Genomic DNA, 17,874 nt, shown 5'->3' on the forward strand with positions numbered 1-17,874 from the left:
AATCAGTTGCTGACATATTGAAGCCCCATTCACCCAACACGTGATGTCTTCCTCGTGACACAAACTCTAGAACACTGTCCAAAACACATTTTGAAATAGTCCAGAGCAGTGTTTTGAGTTGGCACCGTTAATTTGTACAACTGACAAAGCCTTTGGGTGCTATCCCCAGGCACACGTTCTATCTATTATTTCATTGTGTTGTTCATTAACAACAGCCAATTGCAAATTTTTGAAAATTGTCCCAGCATCCTCAGTCTACTAATCATCTAGAACATTTTGTCGCTCACAAAGCAGGCGCCTCCACTAACCATCCAGCAGGAGGCAGGATTTTTTATAGTGCATTACACAGTTAAAACAGACTTGCTCCTTGGATGAAGTTGGTTCATTCAAGTTTACCAGATGCAACACGATTTGTCATTATATTGTCTTTTAATTTGATTGTTTTCCAGGGTTAGGATAAGGTTTCAAACCATGATCATATCTGCCAAAGAGAGAGCAAAGATTAACAGCGGCAAAGTAAAGGTTGGAGTTTCTCAAGTTCTTTTCAAAATAAGACATTTAGCTTTTTTTTCTGGGACTTATTAAAATATATCACCACTAACATGTCACACTTGTGTTGAGACCCGACTTAGAAACAATATAGCTTTTGCAAACTCTTCTCCTCTGAGGCGTCCGATGTGTATTTTTCTCTATTTTGTTGTACCTCTAACAAAACAAATGGCTTCCTTATGAACACCATAAGTTATATATTTGGTGGAGTGTGTGTGTGTGTGTTGGATCAGAGGGACCACTGAAGTTGGCTCCATCATCAGAGCTCCCAGTACCGTTAGACCAACCACGGAGGCTCAGACGCAGCCGTCACCACATGAGTACCGAGGAGGCGTAACGGTGGAAATTAGCACGTTCCAGCGTGAGCATTCCTCAATGCTTAGATTTCTACAAAGCAAACTTAGCATGAGATTTTAGTCTTCTCTTTAAAGTCAATAAAAATGACCAGATTTTTGTTGGACGGGAAAGTTGGCAGCAGATTCTTCACAATGGATTCTTCACAATTCCATTTTCGTGTTACAGTAGCTTTTGACTGACAAACGCCACAAGACAAATAGGTTTTCCTTTCCCTCATCTTATATACAATCAGCCATGGAAAGTTCGCAGGACTTCCAGTCAAACACAGACTTTGGTTAGCGTTTGTTGAAGTTTTTGAGGTATTGAGCCACATACTCTAAGTCTGTGAGTCATCTAAATAAGGGTGCACTGTAAAGATCAGTCCAGGCTTATGGAAGCCAAAATGTGCAGAGAAACTTAAATTATTGATGGGGGAAAACAATCACAACGCCAAAGTCAACAACCAACCACTGGGCTGTTGCCTTGCTTTCATAATAATCATTACAAATTATCCAATTGTAGTTAAAACATCCAATAACTTTACAATGATAAAAATTTGGACATCTATTTATTGTTGTAATTGAGCCTTCATAAAATCAAAGCAGAGACTAAAATGAAAAAAAAATGACAATCAAATGAATTAAGCAATCTGGGGCTGGATTGTAGCATCTGTATTTTTCCACAGACGGAAAGGCAGACTGGAAAATAAAACTAGAAAGGCTCTAAGACAAAACATACTGTTATCAAGGCAGAAGAACTTTTGGAATTTTACATTTGGGATGAGTTTATTTCATGTTTGCAGCTGTATTACTTACAAAACAACAACTACGTTCACAAATACCCAACAGCTCCTCATCAAATGTGCACTAAAATTTCATTTTATTGTGGCCACAAGTGACTCGTTTTATCAAGATCATACAGTTATACATTTGCAGACTTGGCAAATATGTTTATCCAAAGCCGTTTACGGTCACATTCACATAATTGCAAGAGCATCCAAGGAGGGTGGTAACCAAGGCAACAAGCAGTTTGGGGTACAGGGTCTTACTCAAGGACACAATTGAATCCTGAGCAGTTTAATTAATTAACAATAATCTAAACCATCTGAGCTCTCAAATTTGATATTTAAGAAATCGATCAAAATGTAAAAAAATTGCTCCATCTCAGTGTTTAAAAGAAGGCAGGATTTCCCCCCTAGGCACCATAGGCTGCTGGTCTGAACCTGGGGGCCACCGGGCCTAAAATGTTTGAAACATGGACTTTAAATAGTCAAGTGAGACCTGCTGGCCCATCTCTGTTGCTGCATGTAGTAAATCTCAGTGTGTAAAGGTCTGTGATGAAGCCTTGTCCTTACTGTAAGTGGCCTCTGCACTGTATGTGAACTGTAAGCAGGGGCGTAACCAGAGGGGGTACATGTTAAAGACTGGTATTGTTGGATTGCTGAATACTTCTTTAATGATGTCCAATTTCTGTGTGGTTCTGTCAGATATTTCACATGCTATATTTACCTCCGCCAATGAAGTTGAAGGAGGTTATGTTTTTATCCCTGTTTGTTTGTTTGTTTTTGTGAACAGCCTGTAACCTACAATTTTTCATATATAGTCATGACATTTTTACTGAAGATTCATATCCTGATATTCAACAACTCATTCAATTTTCCAGGTCATAGTTCAAAGGTTAAAGTCAGAAAAAAATGATTGAATGGGTTTTCAAAAATTCATAACTCTGTCAAAAAAGATCACATTTCCTTCATATTTGAGAGTGTTATGTAAGATGATATTCTTTATCGACTGCCAAAGTTTGATCCAGATCTGATCTAGATTACAGATTTTGTGGATATTTAAATTTAGCATTGAAAACCCTATTTAATGTATATTTTACATTATATCTTAATCAAACGTGCCCCAATCACTCTCATATTTGAAAGTGAGGTTCAGACTGGCACTATCACCTGACAAAGTTTGATCCGGATCTGATCTGGATTGTGGATTTTGTGGACATTTGAATTTAATATTAAAAAGCCCATTTGGTGTACATTTTGCATTATATCTAAATCAAAAGTGCCTCAATCATGCTCATTTTTCTGTTTTGGATTTACCTACACCACCAAAATTGGATGGAGGTTCCAATTTTATGCCAGTTTGTCTTGCAGTTATCAGTCAGAAACCAAGTGCCAAAAACCAACGAATTGTGCACAGCAGAGATAAACAATGTTCTGTGAATATTATCTGAAAAACAATTCAGAAACCAAAAAACTGAAAAACCTGAAAACACCACCAAAAAATTGATTCAAGTACATGAACTAAATACATTGAAATTTTTTTTCCAAGGTAAAATTTTGTGAAAATGGAAACAAGTGGTGGCGTAGGTTATTTTTAAAAGTGCAGGGCTTGACGTCTTTATAACATTCTGAGTAATCCTACTAATAAACACACCAACATAAACAATCACATCACATCTTCGGTGGAGGTATTTAGGAAAACAGAACTGCTGTGGCCATTTTTTTTTTTTTATAACAACTGTGCTCTAACACAACAAATACCAGCAGTATATGACAATAATGTGGCTGCTATTTCTGTACTAGTGGACAACCTTATGCAAGTTTGAAAAACAAGAGGAACGGGAGAGTCCAGAGTCTTCTGAGCCTGTTTAGGAGGAGGCGGGGGAGGAAATGACTTTTCTGCGTGTATTAAAGTCTTGTGGTTTTCTCCCAGTAGCCGATCACAGAGTTCCCCCCAGTAGGACCTGACATGGTCACTCCATCAACGCCAGTAGCTAATATCATGTTTATCTCTCACTAATCACAGATTTACCTCACTAATTACAAAGCCAAAAAGCCTTCAAGGCAAGTAAGGCATCATCAAAGCCTTGTTCAAAGTTTTGAGACTCCATTGTTTTGTAGAACCGTGCTACTTTTGTGATACAAAACACATGTTGGCATTCTATCAAGTACTCTCTCTTAGGATGTTTAGAGTAGAGCTTTATTAACAGTCTGGTCTCTCTTTTTTTTCACTCTCTTCCATTCAGGAGCCTGATGCCTCGTACGTTGGAGGGTCAGATCACTATGGAGAAAACCCCCAGTTACTTCATCACCAAAGAAGCCCCTCGCCGCGTCTTCTCCATGAGCCGCCACACCAAGCTCATCGTGGTGGTGCGTGACCCTGTAACACGGGCGGTTTCTGATTACACCCAGACCCTGTCCAAGTCGCCCGGTCTCCCATCCTTCCAGAACCTCGCTTTTCGCAATCTCACCACTGGCCTCATTGATACATCTTGGAGCGCAGTACGCATCGGTATCTACGCCAAGCATCTAGAGAACTGGCTACGTTTCTTCTCACTCTCGCGCTTCCTATTTGTCAGCGGCGAACGCCTGGTGATGGACCCTGCGGGGGAGATGGGCAGGGTCCAGGACTTCTTGGGACTCAAACGTGTGGTGACGGATAAGCACTTCTACTTCAATCAGACCAAAGGGTTCCCTTGCTTAAAGAAGCCAGAGGGGAGCAGCAGACCACGCTGCCTGGGGAAGTCGAAGGGCAGGCCCCATCCCCAAATCTCCTCTGAGGTGCTGCTTCGGCTCAGGGACTTCTACAGGCCATTCAATCTGAAGTTCTACCAAATGACTGGCCACAACTTTGGTTGGGACTGAATGGCTTCTTACCTAATGTTCTCTGGAGTTCTTGTTCAGACAGCAACCAAAACCAGACAAGGATATTGTTACCAAAGATCTAAAGCAGTTTTCCAAAGACATGTCCTACCAACTTTCCTACCATCTTTGCTTCCAGGTGTGCAACAACCCTGAATGAATGAGAGTGTGGCCATGCTAGCAAAGGTTGTGAGAGTTTTTACTGCCTCAGGTCTGCATACGCCACGCTAAACAAATCCTGTGGAAAGAGCCGGTAATGGCTGCAGCAGCACGAGGAGCGTGGGCCAGAACGAAGCATACTTCTTCAGACGTTCTGCAGTCGCCGCCTGCGTGCCAAAAGGATGTTATGCTTTCAGTGCTGTCCGAAACACTTAGCAGCAGAAGTTCTCCATTGAAAATAACAGGAGAATAGAGCCAGAACTACAAATAGACGTGCCCGAAGTCAAAGCAAACGTCAGGAGTAACAACGCTCGACAGAAGCACAATACAATCAACTGAACAGCAGAAGAACCAAAGACAGTGAGCACCATTAATTATGCAAAACAGAGCAGTCCTAATCATTTTAACTGTGATGATGAGTGAGTCGTCCTCGCCATCTGGACAGCATCAATATGAAGACGTTTTCAGGTTGTCCACTCATGCAACTTCCTTCCTTGATTGTCTTTTAAATTCCAAAATGTTTTATAAAATGTTGTAACGGTACAAAAACTGTAAAAAAAAAAAAAAAAAAGCGCTGTAAATTTGCTGTTATTTATGCCCCAGTGTAACATGATGTTCTTAACATCACGCCTCTGTGCTTGTTTTCTACTTCATTTGATTGACATTCATCTATCTGTATATTCTAAAAGTTTAATTTATAAAACGGGATGGTTGAGATGTTTCCTCTGACTTTGTATGTGAAATTTGGAACTAAAACATTTATTTTTTAAAGAAAGTGTTTCTATTCATATATTTCTGAGATGTTCCAGGTTGGGGTTTTTGTGGTTTTGAACCTGTTGTTTCTGACATTTTTTCTTCATTACAAACTTGTTCTGCCAGATGCAACATAATATGTTCCAGGCAGAGTTGACATAAGGTTCATGATCTGCCACATCCTGAAACAAATTTTTGGACAGGTTGATGGCGTCAAATTCTTCCCATCATGCAAAAGCATTCACCTTTCACATTAATCACTAAAAGTTCAAAAATATATACTGTACATATTAAATTGTGATTCTTTATAATCTGTTATGTTAATCTTTTCAGTGGAACTATTTCACTAAATTGCTACTTTTATTGACATTAAAGATTAAAATCAGGAATTCTGGTAATTTTCACAAAAAAAAAGATTAACTGGACCAAATTAAAACTTGGGGCCCCTGAGTAATTGAAGCCAAACATCTGCTCTCTGTCCTCAGTGGTTTGCGAAAAGGGACGATTCAGAAGTCACATCCAGAAAAAGTAGGGCATGTTTCTCCATCTCTTGCCTACTGAGAAACCATCATTTCTGGAGAAATGATGGGTGCAATGTCGAGAAATGTTGACTTCTCAGAATACAAAAGATGGAGAACCACGCCCTACTTTTTCCTGGGTCAGGCTCAAAATCTCTCAATTGTGTGTCATAGCAAGAAGGGGATTTTTATTAGCAACAAAGGATAAAACGGAGGTTTTCAGTCATTTTTGTAAAAAAAAAAGTGTTCAGTTGGACCAAATACAAACTTGGGGTCTCTGAGTAATTAAAGTCAAACATCTGCTTTCTAGTCCCAGTGGTTGTAGGGAGTCACAGTAAGGGGGCTGCTATTGTGCGCAAAGGCCACAACAGATGTTTTCAGTCATTTTTATAAATAATGTTGAGTTGGACCAAATACAAACTTGGGGTTTCTGTATAATTAAAGCCAAACATCTGCTTTCTCGTCTTAGTGGTTATAGTGAGTCACAGTAAGGGGGCTGTTATTGTGGGAAAAACCCACAACAGATGGGTTTTTGTTTTTTTCATTTTTAGAAAAAAATATTAAGTTGGGCCAAACACAAACTTGGGGTCTCTGCATAATTACAGCCAAACATCTGCTTTCTAGTCTCAGTGGTTATAGTGAGTCACAGTAAGGGGGCTGCTATTGTGGGAAAAGCCCACAACAGATGTTTTCAGTCATTAAAAAAAAAAATGTTAAGTTGGACCAAATACAAACTTGGGGTCCTCGAGTAATTAGAGCCAGACATCTGCTTTTAAGTCTCAGTGGTTAGCAAGATGGTATGCGGGGCAGTTTTGTGGGTTTTGTTTATGACTATGGTGATATTCAAGTTGTGATGAATTATGTCACTAGACCCTATAGAAATATATTCAAACATCTGAGCAGCAAAATAATTGTTTTGGAAAAGCCCAACCTGAATTAATTAAAGTTGTAAATCTGACCCATCATGATTGAGTTACCTCAGTCCCTGACTGACTGAAGCATTCATGTGGTGGTGGGACACTTTGGGGAGTCGGGGGGTGTTAAAGGAGGTGCTGTGTCTCCAGACAGTCGAGGCTGAATTTGACGTTAACACACCACAGTGGCTTTTCTGATGTGTAAGCAATCAATTCTCTGGGGTAATCGTCAGACCTTTTAGGTCCGGCAATCTTTGACCTCTTCACCCCGTTGACCTGTGAGCCTGGGCACCATAAACTGCTGACCACTACCTCTGCAATGCTTAAGGGAGTCACTGTGCATGGGCTGTGTGTGCAGACACATGCTCCCACACACACACACACACACACACACACACACACACACACTCAAAAAAACCCAACCCCTTAAACCTGCATCCTCAGCCCTGCAGCCCTCCGCTGGTGTGGATCAATAACTTCCTTTTTAGTTTACGGGTGACGGGGATATGTACTCATATGTGCCATGTCCCACTGCCACTTTGATTTAGCCCGGAGGTCGAACACAGGTCAGTATCATCCGTTTGAGAAATATTATTTAACATGATATATCTCCCATACATCTGTAATTGATGCAGGGACGAAACACAAATCCACACGGGAGGTCATATATAGTAGAGATGCACAAGCTGTGTTACCCACAACCCAAACCCAACCCTGTCCCCAAACTGACATTAAAAATGCTGCTAAATTACTGTGTCTTGGTCTTCTGATTGGCATGCCTCATGGGAAGCAACTGGAAGGAGACCCCAGGGTCGAACCAGAATGGAATGGAAAGCTTATACATCCCATCTGGCCTGGGAATGCCTTTGGATCCCCCAGGAGGACCTGCAGGATGCTGCTCCTGAAACGTCTCCTTATGCTGCTGTCACTGCAGTCTGACGCTGGTTTAACAGTGAGAACGTGGACTGATGGTGGAAAAAAGAATATCAGCAGCAACAGTTTTAAATAACTCACTCTACTGAACTACTCTTCAATTGTAAAGTACCTTCAAGTCATAAAACCGCATTCATGAGTGAGCCGAGCATAAAGGGAATGAGGAAGCTACGTTATCAAGTTACCATCTAATGAAAGTTTTCCTTATGTCTAGACTTCAGAGCTGAGAACGAAGCAAGTCTACTCATCCAGTGCCAGGCGGCATTCAGGCTTGAGGGCATTGATATGCAAACAGCATGGCTCAGGAGTAGGGCTTGAATCTAAGACGGTGCAAGACTCCAAACAGGTTTGTGATGTCATTCATTCAAATTACCTGCAACCGCAGCAAACAGCAAAGCCACTGAATCTTTTGAAAGTGAAAGTTACAGTGCTTTCAGAAAGCGCTGTAACTAGGTTTAAGGATATGATTCCTTCTTTATGTTCTCCAATGCCATATACCAACACAGGGCAGAGTAGCTACCTAAACTCTGTGAGTGAGATAGATTATCTCGTCAATAGTTTTATATCCTCATTGAGGATGCTGCTAATCCTCCGGGCCGAGGCGGAGGATTAGCAGCAATCTTCCATTCCAGCTTATTAATTAATCAAAAACCCAGACAGAGCTTTAATTCATTTGAAAGCTTGACTCTTAGTCTTGTCCATCCAAATTGGAAGTCCCAAAAACCAGTTTTATTTGTTATTATCTATCGTCCACCTGGTCGTTACTGTGAGTTTCTCTGTGAATTTTCAGACCTTTTGTCTGACTTAGTGCTTAGCTCAGATAAGATAATTATAGTGGGCGATTTTAACATCCACACAGATGCTGAGAATGACAGCCTCAACATTGCATTTAATCTATTATTAGACTCTATTGGCTTTGCTCAAAAAGTAAATGAGTCCACCCACCACTTTAATCATATCTTAGATCTTGTTCTGACTTATGATATGGAAATAGAAGACTTAACAGTATTCCCTGAAAACTCCCTTCTGTCTGATAATTTCTTAATAACATTTACATTTACTCTGATGGACTACCCAGCAGTGGGGAATAAGTTTCATTACACTAGAAGTCTTTCAGAAAGCGCTGTAACTGTTATGTGGGCCGCTGAAGAGGAGGTACTGCTGGCCCACCACCACCAGAGGGCGCCCTGCTTGGAGTGCGGGCTCCAAGCACGAGAGGGCGCCGGACCCTGAGGAAGTGACAGCTGTCATTCATCCCCTGCACCAGCTGTCACTCGTTCATCATCATCATCACCATCTTAAAAGCCGGATCGGGACTCCACCTCCTCGCCGAGAAATCGACTACCGTGAGGTACACTTCTCTGCTGATTAACACGTTGTGTAGGATTCTGAATTTCTGTTGCAGCCGGTATCCTGTGGTGTTCACCCTTATCTGGGAAGTGGCGTGGAGCGTGACGACGACAACCGCGCTACAGATAAGTGGACACACTAGGAGCTGCACGAGTGTGTGATTCGGAGGTGGAGGTTCTCCTCCTACTGTGCACAAACTGTAGACCACTGAGTGTAAGGAGTTACACTCATTCATCTTTTTTCTGCTTTCTGCCAGCAGTACCAGGGTCGACAGCCGAAGACAGAGGTCACCTGGGGATTCGGGACTTGGCGGCTCCGGTGTTCTTCAGACCGTTGGTGGTGGAGGCCGTGTGGGACGCGGTCTCTCTCTCGTCGGGGTCTTCTATCTTCGAGCCTGCCCACACGTCACGTGGTGTTCATTGACTTTGCAATTTCTGTACATTTAGTTGTGTTTTGTCACAACAGTAAATTGTTACCTTTTGGCTTACTCATTGTCCGTTCATTTGCGCCCCCTGTTGTGGGTCCGTGCTGCGACACCTTCCCAACAGTAACTAGGTTTAAGGATATGATTCCTTCTTTATGTTCTCTAATGCCATATACCAACACAGTGCAGAGTAGCTACCTAAACTCTGTAAGTGAGATAGAGTACCTCATCAATAGTTTTACATCCTCATTGAAGACAACTTTGGATGCTGTAGCTCCTCTAAAAAAGAGAGCTTTAAATCAGAAGTGCCTGACTCCGTGGTATAACTCACAAACTCGTAGCTTAGAGCAGATAACCTGTAAGTTGGAGAGGAAATGGCGTCTCACTAATTTAGAAGATCTTCACTTAGCCTGGAAAAAGAGTCTGTTGCTCTATAAAAAAAGCCCTCCGTAAAGCTAGGACATCTTTCTACTCATCACTAATTGAAGAAAATAAGAACAACCCCAGGTTTCTTTTCAGCACTGTAGCCAGGCTGACAAAGAGTCAGAGCTCTATTAAGCTGAGTATTCCATTAACTTTAACTAGTAATGACTTCATGACTTTCTTTGCTAACAAAATTTTAACTATTAGAGAAAAAATTACTCATAACCATCCCAAAGACGTATCGTTATCTTTGGCTGCTTTCAGTGATGCCGGTATTTGGTTAGACTCTTTCTCTCCGATTGTTCTGTCTGAGTTATTTTCATTAGTTACTTCATCCAAACCAATGTTTTATTAGACCCCATTCCTACCAGGCTGCTCAAGGAAGCCCTACCATTATTTAATGCTTCGATCTTAAATATGATCAATCTATCTTTGTTAGTTGGCTATGTACCACAGGCTTTTAAGGTGGCAGTAATTAAACCATTACTTAAAAAGCACTCCACAGCATGTCTTTTTCCTGGTTCTCTCCCTCAGCCCCAACCAGTCCCAGCAGAAGACTGCCCCTCCCTGAGCCTGGTTCTGCTGGAGGTTTCTTCCTGTTAAAAGGGAGTTTTTCCTTCCCACTGTAGCCAAGTGCTTGCTCACAGGGGGTCGTTTTGACCGTTGGGGTTTTACATAATTATTGTATGGCCTTGCCTTACAATATAAAGCGCCTTGGGGCAACTGTTTGTTGTGATTTGGCGCTATATAAAAAAATTGATTGAATTGATTGAACTTGTCCAAGTCCAGCACTTGCTCCAGAGGCTGTATTGTTGGTGTGAATAGTGATGCCGACGGCCCGAGTGCGCTTCTTTTATGACTGCAATGCAGATGCCGTGCACGCGCAACACGTGGGCGATGCATTCATAATACACCCGTAATACTGCTGTGATAATCTCAATGTGTCGGATCAGTTTCCTCACTACATGCCTTATATAACCGTGATTGTTCATCATATATTCGCTATGTATTATTAATATATCCGTAATTCATACTGGGACATTTGTTATTTTTGGCCATTTTTGTTGAAATAGAAAAACAGCCAAACAATTTTAAAAAAGCTTCAACATAGAAAAAGAATAAATGTGTAAATCCAAAAACCCAGCGTATAAATATCAAAAAGGATGAATAACACCACATTCATTTTAAAAGCTTCACCAATATTATAAAACGTTGGGTTGACTGAAGGAGCATTTTTAATTTCTTAAATGTTTTAAATTATTTATTCTTAACATTTTTAAGAACAAAGATAGAGAGAAAACACATTAAAGATCATTGAGATACATTATATAAAAAGTCAAAATATTTCCAATCAAACAATTGTTGTTGAATGTTGAGTTTGATTTGAAATCTTTTCTTTGACTTTATATGGAGTTTATATCATGATCTTTAGTGCAATTTGACAAGAAGAAGAAGAATGGTTCAGAATTGTAGGTAGCACAGTGGCTTAGTAGTTAGCACTGTTGTCTCATAGTGTGAAGGTCCTTGGTTCACTTCCCACCTGATCCTTTCTGGGTGGAGATTGCATGTCCTCCCCACGTTTGTGTGGGTTCCCTCCAGGTGCTCCCACTTCCTCCAACTTCCAAGGACATACAGGTGAGGTGAACCAGAATCTTTAAATTGACTGTAGGTATTAGAGGGGCTATGAAGGTGTTGGCCCTGCAATGGCCTGGTGGCCTGTCCATGGTGTACCCAGCCTCTCCCCCAGAGACTGCTGGGATAGGCTCCACCCCCACCGTGACCCTTAACTGGAATAAGCAGCTATAGAACAGAAATGTACAAAACGGCAAATTTAAGATAGAGACTGAGCTTCCGTCGTTGTTGTTTAGTTGCAGCCAAGCACACTGTCTTTACCTACATAAGATGGCAGCCATGATGACGTCTTCTTCAGCATGTCTTCTGTAGTGTTTATAGTAAACGGGACATATGCATTTATAACACAACATCTCCTTGTATAGGTTTGCGTGTTTCACTTCACTTTAGTTTTTAGTACTCGGTCCCTTTGTAAGATCCTTGCGTCCCGCTGGAATGACTTTATGAGGTTTATCGCTTGCATTGTGAGGGAACGTCAGTGCCAACATTTTAGCCATGTGACGCGTTCCTCTGTGCACGATGAGTGTTGAAGACCTCAGTAACTGGAGAAGAGAGAAGGCAGAGTCTCTGCCCTACTCAACACTCAATGCTTGCAGAGGTCAGCATGTTTGCACAAAGGTCAGCAAATTTAAACTTTCAGTGCAACACGTCTCCACGGCGTGTGTCACTTTGATGCTTATACGACTGTGGCCACACGTCATGTCCACAATAACAGAAGACGTGCGTGTAAAATATGGTTTTCTGTGAAGATCTTCAAACAGCTTGAACAACTGTTTGCTGCTCTAGAATTGGATCTGCTCTGGATCTCAGGATCAGGCACGTGGGCTCCTAGGAGGCCAGAGTTCAAAGTGCAAACCATCACCCAGGTCACCCATGTTCATTTGACCCTCATATGAGGAGGAAGTGATTAATCTGTCTAGTCTTTTTGTATTGGACTCATCTGCCTGGAGTGATTGAGCTACACTGGTCATGACTGAGCCCATTGTTTGGGGAGAAAACATTGTGAGTGATGTTACCGAAGATCTCAAATGTTTTGCTGAATGGTGTTGTTCAGTTTAGACTTTGGTGGTGGTTTTAGCAGATGGAAAATATAATATGGCATTCTGTAGATGCAGATTATTGGTTTAGTTAATAGGATTAATAAGTGAAATAGTTTTGACTGTGTTGAATGTTTCATCTCCAAAGTAAAGATCAAACAAGGTCGACTTCCATTGGATTCTATGACGTGACATATGTTACCACGTAACATGATAACTAAGCATTACATGGTGCAAAGCATTCCTTTTTAAAACCTAACTGACTCAACCAACTAACTCAGTAATTTGCATTACTTTTTCCAAAATTGGAGCAACTTTAACTTTTGACCCCTGTACAAACTGAAACTGACCTTTGTCCATAATATTCAGTCATAGATAATTCAAATGATACCTTTTTGGAATCTTTATGATCAGACAAATAATGTGGTATACCTTTCAATATGATTGGAACATTTTTCAATTTTGACCCCTGTAGGTCATTAAAGGTCGGTCCCAGGATGCCTTGACATCTGAAAATAATCATTAGTTAATTCAGAATATGTGTCCCAAATTTGGTGCTTTTATGACAAAATGAAAAGTTGTTATGGAAATTTTAGCTACGCTGCACCACTAGTACGCACATACACTCTAAAAAATTAACTGCCATCTCAATGAGAAAAAGTGATGTAATATTTGCAATTTTTCAAGTTACTTCAACTTAACTACAGTTATTTCAAGTTAACTAGAGAAGACTTGTGGCATTAATTCAGTTGAAAGTTGAAATAACTTTTTTTTTTTTTTTAAATCTTTGCAGATTGTTACATCAGTTTTTGTCATTGAGACAGCAGTTCCTTTTTTAGAATGCAAGCTGGTTCAGAATAGTTTGACTGTACACACAGTGATGCACATTAATGTGCATTTTCCTCCTCTTTACTCATCAAACTAAAGCAAAACTGAATTGAAGTAAAAAATGGAAACAGAATATAAACTAAAAGAAAACTGCAAAATATTATTATTATTTTTTTTTTTTTTACAGTACTTATCCAGTTTGTATTAAGGCATGCACCTGGAAAGCCAAGCTGCACCATGAAATTTGGTACTAAAAGGATACTAGAGCACTGCTCTCATCGAGCGCAAACCTCCGCAAACACTCGTTTCCAATTCCACAAAGTTTTCATAAGCTAAAATATAATACAAAATATCGATCAAAGGGGCTTTTCAATGTTAAAATCAAATATCCACTAAATCTGCAATACGGATCAGATGTGGCTCAAAATTTGTCCATTCATTGAGAGTGCCAGTTTGCACCTCACTGTCACAAATGAGAGTGATTGGGACACTTTTCATTGAGATATAATACAAAATGTACATCAAATGAGCTTTTCAATATTAAATTCAAATGTCTACAAAATCTGTAATCTGGATCAGATCCAGATCAAACTTTGTCAGGTGATAGTGAGTGTCAGTCTGCACCTCACTTTAAAATATGAGAGTGATTGGAGCAGGTTTGGTTAAGATATAATGTAAAATATACATTAAATGGGGTTTTCAATGTTAAATTTAAATGACCACAAAATCTGTAATCTGGATCAGATCCAGATCAAACTTTGCCAGGTGTTAGCGAGTGTCAGTCTGCACCTCACTTTAAAATATGAGAGTGATTGGAGCAGGTTTGGTTAAGATATAATGTAAAATATACATTAAATGGGGTTTTCAATGTTAAATTCAAATGACCACAAAATCTGTAATCTGGATCAGATCCAGATCAAACTTTGTCAGGTGATAGTGAGTGTCAGTCTGCACCTCACTTTAAAATATGAGAGTGATTGGAGCAGGTTTGATTAAGATATAATGTAAAAAATACATTAAATGGGGTTTTCAATGTTAAATTTAAATGACCACAAAATCTGTAATCTGGATCAGATCCAGATCAACTTTGTCAGGTGATAGTGAGTGTCAGTCTGCACCTCACCTTAAAATATGAGAGTGATTGGAGCAGGTGTGATTAAGATATAATGTAAAATATACATTAAAAGGGGTTTTCAATGTTAAATTTAAATTACCACAAAATCTGTAATCTGGATCAGATCCAGATCAACTTTGTCAGGTGATAGTGAGTGTCAGTCTGCACCTCACTTTAAAATATGAGAGTGATTGGAGCAGGTTTGATTAAGATATAATGTAAAATATACATTAAATGGGGTTTAAATTTAAATGACCACAAAATCTGTAATCTGGATCAGATCGGGATCAAACTTTGTCAATTGATAAAGGATACCGTCCTATATAATTCTCTCAAATATGAAATAAATTCAATCTTTTTTGAATTTTTGAAGATTTTTTATGAATTTTTGAAGACTCATTCAATGTTAAAGGATGGGGATTTTTCCAATTTTCCAAGATTTTTCCTGAGTTTGACTTTTGACCTATGACCTTGAAAACTGAATCAGTTCTTGGCTATCAGGATACGAATCATCTGTAAACATTTCAAAATGATATATGAAAAACTGTGGGTTACAGGCTGTTCACAAACAGACAAACAAATAGGGGCGATAATACTACTGCCGACCAACTATCAAATCAATGTAACACACAAGTTGAACCGTTTTGTAACTGAGTCTTCATTACTGTGAATGATCCTACTTGTGTACCTTCATAACAGGAACTCAGTCAGCTCCAAAAGGAAATCAAGGATTTGATCAACAAACAAGTGTCCTTGAAACTCTGAGTGCTGCTATTGTCTGTTTATGATAACTGAATGAAATGAAGCCAAATCACACACTCTGTGATCGCTTTAATGAGGCCTACTGACACACACACACACACACACACACACACACACACACACACACACACACACACAGGCCTCAAATTAGCAGAAAACACTCTGCTCTTCTGGCTACAAGCGCTGCATTCCTTCAGCAAAGCGGAGAGGATTTGCACCCGTGTTTCCTCTCTAATTAGCCAATCAAGGGTGGAACAAAGAAAGCCACCATACATTAATCAGATATCTCACCAGGAGCGCGTCCAAGTTCCTGCGTTACACGCTGCTGCTCTGCTTTTGAACAGCCTCCTGATGACAGTTTATTAAATGAAAGAACCCTCTCACGGAGTCCGCCATGTGTTCAGCAGAGCCCGTTCAGCTTCACATCCAACATGTTTGGTGGTTCACTCATTAAACACCACAAACACAAAAGAGACAGAAGAAAAAGAGGACAAAGAGCCAGATGAACACATTAATTTTACTCTGTTCCAGGACATCGGGGACCAGGTCGGCCTTCAGAAAGTAATAAAAGAGGCTGCATGAAGGCTGAAAAGCGTAGTGGACAACCTGCCCTCGGGGACGGTCATTAACACTTAATGAAGCCGACCCCCTCAGTGGATATGACCTTTTGACCCTCAAAGTGCAACCCCAAAACCCCAAAACAGGCAGGTTCTTTGGGACAGCCAGCTGTCCTACTGAGGATATGCATTTATTTGTTTTTTATATAATAAACTAAAGACTATTGACTTCTGTGAAGCCCAGAATTGAATATCTCTGATTTGCAAAGAAGCCTCAGAACACTAAACCTTTATGTCCTAAACATAAACAAGGGACATTGTTCAAAATGGTGGCGGCTAATATCAGCGGGAAGGGTTCATAGTCCAAAGGTTGAGTAGTCTGTGTGTGTATTTAGTCCAAATTAAGCCAAAAATCGCAATTCACAAAGTATTGGCTAGCTTTGCAGTGTGTCATGCAGTTTTGTAATATTCTTCCCGGTCAAAGTGTAAACTGTTCTACAAAGAGATCAGTATCATTAGCAATCATATATGATGCTTAGTATCACTGCAGCAACCATAGTTAGCTAGCTAGTTGGCCTAGTCAGTTAAAATTATTTCCTACCAAAGTATAAAGTCTTTCATAAACAGATCAGTGCAGTCAAATATAACACTTATATCATTAATATCTTATTGGCAGCCATGACAGTTAGCTAGGTAGCTAGCGTGATTTCATTTTATAATATTGTTGGTGGCAGCTATGGTATTAGCTAGCTAGCCTTGTCAAGTCACTAGTTTAGTGCATGCTAGCTGCTTGTTATCATGTGGAATTGTGTGTGTGTGGGCTCATTTGCAATAAAATAATGTATTTTCCTAATGCTAAAATGTATTCACCTATTAACATCAGACTGTTAACCAGTTTGTGATTTAAAATAAAAATAAAGCCACAATGCTTCATTTTTGTGTATGATTAGCTTATCGTCCTGACAAGAGTTCAGTTTGTTAATCCGTAATGTGACTGCAGCATTAATGGCCTTAATAACATTTAGGGCAAACCAACTGCAAAATTATTGCAAGAATGTCAAATTGACATGTCAGCACTTTGTGAATACAGTATTTCTCTACATTAAACACTGGTTTATGTTCTGTGTAAGAAGTGCTAATTTGTTAACTACATGATTGCAAACATTTCTTTGACATCTCTATGCAAATATATTTATTTGAAATATGAGTCTATGCTCACCAAATGATTATCATTATGTTTGATACATCAATACTGATATGGATGCTGGACTTTTCAGTATCTGGTGACACTGATACCAATCCTATACTTTTTCTCTGTTGTAAAACAAATAATCTGTTAATGAATACATGTGTCTGAATGCCCTTTGTTAACTTAGCCATCTAACAAAACAGTTTTTTTTTTTGTTTGTTTTGATATCCAATCCAGTAATTTTGGCTGATATCAGTCTAATACCAATTAAAAATATCAGATCAACGCATTACTAATTCATACAGTTTTCATCCAAATATATGCAAGTCATATACAATTGGAACATCTTGGACTTCTCTTAGTAAATCATAAAGTCTCATTCTAAACATATGTGGTATCTTCTGGTATGAGAAAAAAAATATCTGGCTTTATTATCTGCAGCGGTGACCCGAGCAATTTGTATGCACTTCCTGTGTACATCTGGGAGCCAGACTACAGTTAATTCCCGTTTTGGAGTCAAAGATGGGAACAATACTGCAGCTTGTACCTCCGGGGCCTGACAAAGAACCACATCACCTCCCTGACTCTCATCATTTAATATCAGGGCGCTTTGCTGAGAGACTGCAATTAGGTCAAAGAATTGCGGTCACACTGTGTCACATCAACACAAAAAGCTGAACACACATGGGGCCATGGATACAGAAGTAGGTAGGAAAAAGACAGCAAGAGACACAGTGATGTGGATTCAATGGA

The 17,874-nt window shown here is 39.9% G+C and overlaps 1 protein-coding gene across 1 annotated transcript in view; it reads left to right on the forward strand.

The window, feature by feature from the left end:
* The window catches only part of si:dkey-121b10.7 (heparan sulfate glucosamine 3-O-sulfotransferase 6), a 38,606-nt gene extending 33,144 nt beyond the window's left edge, over window positions 1–5,462 (forward strand). Inside the window, exon 2 of the mRNA XM_034194588.1 lies at window positions 3,913–5,462. Coding sequence (XP_034050479.1) covers window positions 3,913–4,531 — 619 coding nt within the window. The 3' untranslated portion in view covers window positions 4,532–5,462. The remainder of the gene's footprint in view (window positions 1–3,912) is intronic.
* The last annotated feature ends 12,412 nt before the right edge of the window (window positions 5,463–17,874 follow it).

Source organism: Thalassophryne amazonica, chromosome 18 (genome assembly GCF_902500255.1).
Source record: "Thalassophryne amazonica chromosome 18, fThaAma1.1, whole genome shotgun sequence".
Taxonomy (NCBI): domain Eukaryota; kingdom Metazoa; phylum Chordata; class Actinopteri; order Batrachoidiformes; family Batrachoididae; genus Thalassophryne; species Thalassophryne amazonica.